Consider the following 7,296-nt stretch of genomic DNA (forward strand, 5'->3'; position numbering starts at 1 on the left):
CTGGGACGATCTTGGTGAGGATCGTCCTAGCTTTCTTTCCCAAAACTTTCAAGTATAAAACACTTTCCAGGTATTTGAATTGACCAATAGTCCTTACGGATTAATTAGCCACAACAAACACTTCACCACACACAATCACTTGTCAGAACGATCTTATGAGGATCGTCCTACAAGCCACAAAGCACTTATATTGAAAAATGAGAATTTCAGAGACTGGGACAATCTTGTGAAGATCATCCTAGCCAAGATCGTTCTAGCTTCATCTTCTTCATCAGCATATCAGTTTCAAACACAAACTCCATTAATGACCTCAAAAAGCTTCAATATCTTTCGATTTACTAGGAGTTAGAACTTGAAATCACTTGCAAACTGATTGTTTTCACCTTAGCTACACACTGATTAACAAAATTCAACACAAAACACAACAGATTCAAATCCTAATTTTCGTGCCAAAAACTCAAAATTCAAACTCGAGATTTAGATCGAATTAGAACTTGAAACTTGACAGGATTATGTTATCAACTATCACGAATCTATTGGTGAACAAATATCTGTGATGTTATGTGATTTGATAGGTGAAATTTGAAGAACAGTGGACGTAAAAAAAACAAACAGAAAAATGTAAATAATTTTTGATTTTTTTGATGAATTTGTGACTGAATTCAGTAATGGATCGAATCAAAATGATGTTTTGCTCTGATACCACATGTCATAACACGATTTCTAGCACCGAATTCAAGTCAACAATGGCGGTTTTGTGAGAGTGTGTGTTCTTGGTGTTTGTATGTGTTTTGAGAGAGAAAGTGTGTGTAATTGGAAAGTTGGGATTAATGTGAATGGTAAAGGTTACAATGATTGTGTATGTGATCAAAGTTCTAAAGTTATGATTACTAACGTAGGAAGGGGGTATTTATAAGCTGACTATACAATTATGCTAATTATCACAATTAGCCCCTCAACCTTAGTAATCATTTACCTATGACTTAACAACAAGTAAGTTCACTATTCTAAATTATAATTTATCACTATTTTTGAATTTCTAACAACAGGTAAGAATCCATCGTAATGAATTTGATACTAACTCAGATGTTGTTTTTATGTTCAAAACTCTGCAGGAACAACTAGCGAAAGCGCATTTAGAGAATCTTTCCAGATTCGATAGCCTGAAGTCGAGAATGACGGAAAGCGGGGGTCAAGGCCCTAGGAATGAGGGAATCAGAATTCATGACCTAGAAGCTCCTAAAAATTCTCCCATGAACAACAGCAGCATTAATTTTGGAGGAACAGGGACACAAGGAACTTCAGCCACCCAGTCGTCGGGATATTTATTTTCTCCTCCTCCAAAACCTGGATTTGCATCCTTCTTTCACGCAGGAAATAGCTCCAACAATAACAACAATAACAATGAACAAACACCTCCGTCATCTATGGTGGTTCCAGGTTTATTTACTCCCTCTATTAACTGCGAAAATAATGCTAACGATATGCAGGATAATATGGCAAATACGTATCTAGCGAGAGAGTTGTAGAAAATTAAGGAGCTAATTGCTACAGTTACGGGATACTGTCAGCCAATTCCGGAGGCTGACCCGTCTGCGTACAAAATTTCCAGATTTGTCCCGGCCATCGCCAATGTCGAAGTTCCAAAGAAATTTTCAGCGCCTCATATGAAGACGATGGAACTACAGACCCAGAAGAGCATGTGGCTCAATACTTGGAGAGAATGGAAGCAGTTCCCATTCCGACAGACTTAAAAGAAGCATGTCTGTGTAAAGGTTTTGGGGCTACATTATCAGGAGCAGCCCTAAAGTGGTTACTTAATTTATCAACTAGTTCTATATTTTCTTTTGCGCATCTAGTTAATCAATTTAATTTAAAGTTTTCTTGTAGTAGAGGTTTCGAAACAATAACAAGCAACCTCTATCAAGTTGTTCAAAAAACTAATGAGACTTTATAAGAATTTTTTAACAGGTTTACAGAAGAATCTTTAGAAATTCTAAAACTAGATATGACTACGTCCAAATAGGAGAGCAGAAACTTCTGTGTTTAGGCCAAGCAAAAACAAGCGTTACACAAGATCAGTACAGCACAATGCGGTTGAAAAACCCGGAAATCCTCAATATCCTAAATTATCTGAATATTGCTTCTCTGTTAATGCTGCAGGGATAGTAGCGGCAATGAAGAATCTTGGGGACAAAGTTAGATGGCCCCCTAAAAATCCAAAGCCAGATGCCAACAAGGATAAGTCAAGATGGTGCGCCGCCTATCATAAAGTTTTTGGGCATACCAAAGAAGAATGTTTTGCCTTTAGATGAGAAGTCGGGATCCTTCTTGGCAAGGGATATTTGACAGAACTATTTGGCAAAAAGAAAGCTTAGGATATTGACATTAAAGACTTGGGCAAATAAAACCAACACCCACCTAGACCCAAGTCAACCCTAGCTAATGCTCGAATTATTAACTATATTTTAGGTGGATCGGAAGTATGCGGAACGTCTTACTCTGCAACAAAGAAAAACGCAAAAGTGGCTAAATCGGAATGAGGAGATAAGCCAACCCAAAAAATCCAGTGTGCTACACATGGATAAAGTGACTTTCGAAGAAGATGATATGGATAATATCCAGGATCCTCATCATGATGGTTTGGTTGTAACCTTATATGTGGCTAACCATTTTGTGCGCAAGATCTTAATTGATAATGGCAGATCAATCAACATCATAAAACTAGAAACGCTGAAAAGGATGGGGATCTCTGAAGAAAAATTGGCGGGAAATCTACAGTTCTCGTTGGTTTCAGCGGAGAAACGAAAAAATACTTATGGCGAAATTAAATTGCCAGTTTACGTTGAAGGCATAATCTGTCACAGCCCGACTAAGGCGGAAAACTCGGGATGCGACGCATAGTACACGCGTCATGGATATTACGTAACTTAGTCAGTTGATCTACTACAACCCATATTGCATCCTTACCACTACTGGTTCTAGGTAACTTGGTGACGAAGTCAATGGTAATACTTTCCCACTTCCATTCGGGAATCTCTGGTTGTCTTAGCAATCCTCCTGGTTTCTGGTGTTCTGCTTTAACCTTCAGACACGTTAAACACTTGCTCACATAAACCGCCACATCGTTTTTCATTCCTGGCCACCAAAATAGATCTTGCAAGTTTTGATACATCTTATCTATCCCTGGGTGAATAGAATATCTCGTTTGATGCGCTTCATCCATTATTAGCTTTCTTAATCCACCATACACAGGTATCTACAATCGGTCGCAAAAATACCGTCCTCCATCTTCTCTTCGATCGAATTGTTCTGCCATACCTCCCAACCCTTCTCTATCAATATTTTCCTTCTTGTTTGCTTCTACTTGTGCCCCAATCACCCTATCCTTCAGACTGTTGTGTACGGTAATGCTCATAGCTCTAATTCGTCTTGGTCTAACTCTTTTCTTCCTACTCAAGGCATCAGCTACCACATTTACCTTCCCTGGATGATAACAGATCTCCCACTCATAATCGCTAAACAATTCTAACCATCGTCTCTATCGCATATTAAGATCTTTCTGATTAAAAATATGTTGAAGGCTCTTATAATCTGTGTATATCACACTCTTTGTCCCATATAGGTAATATCTCCAACACTTCAGCGCGAAAACGATAGCTCCGAACTCCAAATCGTGAGTCGTGTAATTCTTCTCATGGATCTTCAGCTGTCGAGAAGCATATGCAATAACCTTTCCTCTCTGCATCAATACACACCCTAATCCTTGTCCCGACGCGTCACAATAAACAATAAAGTCGTCAGATCTGTCAGGAAGACTTAAGATCGGCGCATTACATAACTTCTCCTTCATTATTCTGAAAGCTTCTTCTTGTTTCTCACCTAATCAAAACTTCTATCCTTGTGTGTCAACAACGTTAGGGGTTGTACGATCTTTGAGAAGTTTTCGATGAATCGTCAGTAGTAGCCAGCTAATTCAAGGAACTGTCTGATCTCTGTTGGTGTCTCCAGCCTTCTCCAATGCTCCACTGCTTCTATCTTGCTGGGATCAACCTTTATTCCATCCTTATTAACTACAAGACCCAAAAACTTCACCTCTTCCAACCAAAATTCACAATTTGAAAACTTTCCATACATCTTTTCAGTTCTCAGAAGCTCTAACGCTTGCCTAAAATGTACTTCGTGCTCTTTCTTGGTCTTTGAGTAGATGAGGATGTCATCGTTGAATACAATAATAAACTGATCTAAATAAGGCTTACATACACGGTTCATGAGATCCATGAAAATAGCAGGCGCGTTTGTCAATCCAAAGGGCATCACTAAAAACTCGAAGTGCCCATATCTCGTTCTAAAAGTTGTCTTTGGAATGTCCTCTTCACGTACTCTCAGCTGATGGTAACCCGAATGAAGATCAATCTTCGAGAAGTACTTAGCGCCTTGCAACTAATCGAATAGCTCTTCAATGTGCGGTAATGGATATCGATCTTGATCGTTAGCTTGTTCAACTCGTGATAATTAATGCACATGTGAAAGGTCCCGTCCTTCTTTTTAACAAATAATATCGGTGCGCCTTAAGTCGAAGAACTTGGTCGGATGAATCCTTTATCTTGTAATTCTTGCAATTGTGTCGCTAGTTCTTGCATTTTGGAAGGAGCCAAACGGTATGGTGACTTAGCTACTGGCATAGCGTTAGGTACCAGATCAATGCGAAACTCGACTTGTCTAGGTAGGGGTAATCACACCACATCATCAGGAAAAACATCGGAGAATCACGCACGATATGAATATCAGCTAGCTTGACTACTTTTTCGGTAGCACTCATAAGATGTCGGTCGATGGTTTCGGTTCGCTCACCATGAATCTCTAGTACATGCCATCACTCATAGGTATTCTAAGAATTTTTGCGCGACAAACAATAGATGCATCAACACGGGACAACCAATCCATCCCAACGATAACATCAAAGCTACCCATTCCAAACGGAATCAAGTCAATGTAAAACGAATAGCCCTCAAGAGTAAAAATACATTTAGGCACTACACGATCTAGTCTAGCCAGTTGACCACTAGCTACCTCTATCTCATAATAAGTATGCAAGTAACATGTTGGCACATTTAAGTTACAGAAAAAGTTAGTAGACACGAAACTATAGTCGGCTCCAGAATCGAATAACACAGTAGCATCATGATCGTTTAGAGAAAATGTACCAGTAACAACATTAGGATCATTAGCAGCTTCCACAACATTTAAGGCAAAGACCCGACCTCTGGCTTGTTGTCCTTGGTTAGCTCTTGGTGGAGGCGGACCGGCAATCTGAAGTTGGTTAGGGTTCGCTGCTGCTGGGGTTGGCTGATGGTTAAGTCAAGGACAAAGGTTACGGTAGTGATCAGTGTTCCCACACTCATAACAAGCCCCTCGGTTACCTTGAAGGTTTCTGGCATTAGGTCGGATGACATTCAATGGTACAACATTCAGTGGTGCTGCTTGAACTCGTGGTGCTCTACAATCTCTTGCAGGATGGCCAAACTTTTGACAGTTGAAACAAGTTTTACATGGTGAAGTCGCCAGATGGTGCATATTACACTTCCCACATAAAGGGTGCTAGCCAACATAACCCTTCTGGCCCATCTCAGTTGATGCATACACTCTTCCCACTCTTGCTCTTTTGTCTCCCCTGAATTCCCTCCTCTTACTCGTCTCCACCGACTCCCTTCTCTTGCTTCTTCCCCTACTTAGAATACCACTTCTTACTAGTTCTTCAGTCAGACAACCTACCTTGCTCACAACATCTCGAATAGTGACCGGTCCAGCAGTCACCACTTGCACACGAACATGTGGTTCTAACCCAGCAATATACTTCTCAATCCATTTTGGCTCAGGATCTACCAGGTGGGGAATCAATCTAGATAACTCATAGAATTTACTAGTGTAGCCAGCATGATCTGCTCCAACCATCGTAAGCTGTAGGAACTCAGTATGCAATTTCTGTAACTCGTGGACAGGGCAAAACCCTACTTGCATCAGATCCTTGAACTCCTTCCAAGGCATAGCCAAGGCTGCATCTCTTCCTCCTCTGACGCGGATCTCATTGTTCCACCATGACAAAGCATCAGGCACAAAACATCCAGCAACATAAGTAACTCTCTGATCATAAGTGCAGTGACTCATAGCAATTACGGCCTCCATCTTCTCCATCCACTGGAGATAAGCAGTTGCTCCACCCTTCCCATCAAAATCAATAGCCTTGCAGTTGAGGAAATTTTTTGTAGGTACATCCTTGGCGGTATCTCGTATTACTATTCTTCGTAACAATCGCTTCGTGCTCAGCAACAATAACGACCTCATCTCTGACTTGCTTTGCCTCTTGAACCACCGCTTCTTGTCTTTCCACTTCAGCTTCATTTCTGGATCGTTGTCCTACATTTCTAATGTTAACTCCCTGTACGGCTGCCACTTGAGCCGCAAGAGTTGGCAATAGTGTCGTAAGTTGCTCAGCTAGGGTTCCATTCGGCTCTTGAACCTCCACATGTTCTCCACGACCACCTCGGCCACCACGGCCGCCACAACCACGTCTACCACCACGACCACCACGGCACCACCTCGGCCACCTTGGCCTTCTTGAGTTTCGGCCTTAGCATTTGCTCTAGTTCGCACCATTTTTCCTATATTAGGAAAAGACATTATCGGTGTTAGATCAAGGAAATAGTCGTTCGTGACATCATTTACGCACTCTCAAACACACTCGTGTTATCTTTTTACGATTCTAGATATTTATGCATTCATAACTTCACGCAAGCTCAAGAATTTAAGTACCACAATTTCATGTTAAACAATATCATCAATGCCAGTCATGCAGTACAAGGTAATATCACAATTAAACATTCATTAATTACAACAAACGGGCAAGTCGAATCTGACCTCTACATCCAACCCACCATTCATGTATGTATACAGGGTGTACCAATGGCTAACCCTCCACATGTCCGGTAAATTAGATGTATCGATCAAATTTCAAAAGCTAAAGTGCGGTCCGAATCTAACACCTACATCCGTTGCACTAGTGGTGTATGTATACAGGGTATACCAGCGGCTAACCCTCCACACCCCTAGTACATCTAATGCAAGGTTGGATCACGGTACAGGATGCTCTCTAAGTATTGGCAAGGTATGTATACAGGGTGTACCAACGGCTGACCCTCCACCCAACCAACACCCATTAAGCAGCCCAGGGTTTCTACCACACTCTAACCATTGGGGCGCGATCAATGTTGCTAACAACTCCACAGGCACATATAC

The 7,296-nt window shown here is 41.1% G+C and overlaps 1 protein-coding gene across 1 annotated transcript; it reads right to left on the reverse strand.

The window, feature by feature from the left end:
• Positions 1-3,957: 3,957 nt before the first annotated feature.
• Positions 3,958-6,402, reverse strand: LOC122582430. The gene is made up of 3 exons (XM_043754855.1): positions 5,611-6,402; positions 4,915-5,349; positions 3,958-4,443 (listed from the first exon to the last, which is right to left on the reverse strand). Exons 1-3 carry the CDS (start codon positions 6,400-6,402, stop codon positions 3,958-3,960), a joined length of 1,713 nt encoding a protein of 570 aa, XP_043610790.1.
• Positions 6,403-7,296: the final 894 nt, after the last annotated feature.

This window comes from Erigeron canadensis, chromosome 1, assembly GCF_010389155.1.
Source record: "Erigeron canadensis isolate Cc75 chromosome 1, C_canadensis_v1, whole genome shotgun sequence".
In the NCBI taxonomy this organism is placed as follows: Eukaryota; Viridiplantae; Streptophyta; class Magnoliopsida; order Asterales; family Asteraceae; genus Erigeron; species Erigeron canadensis.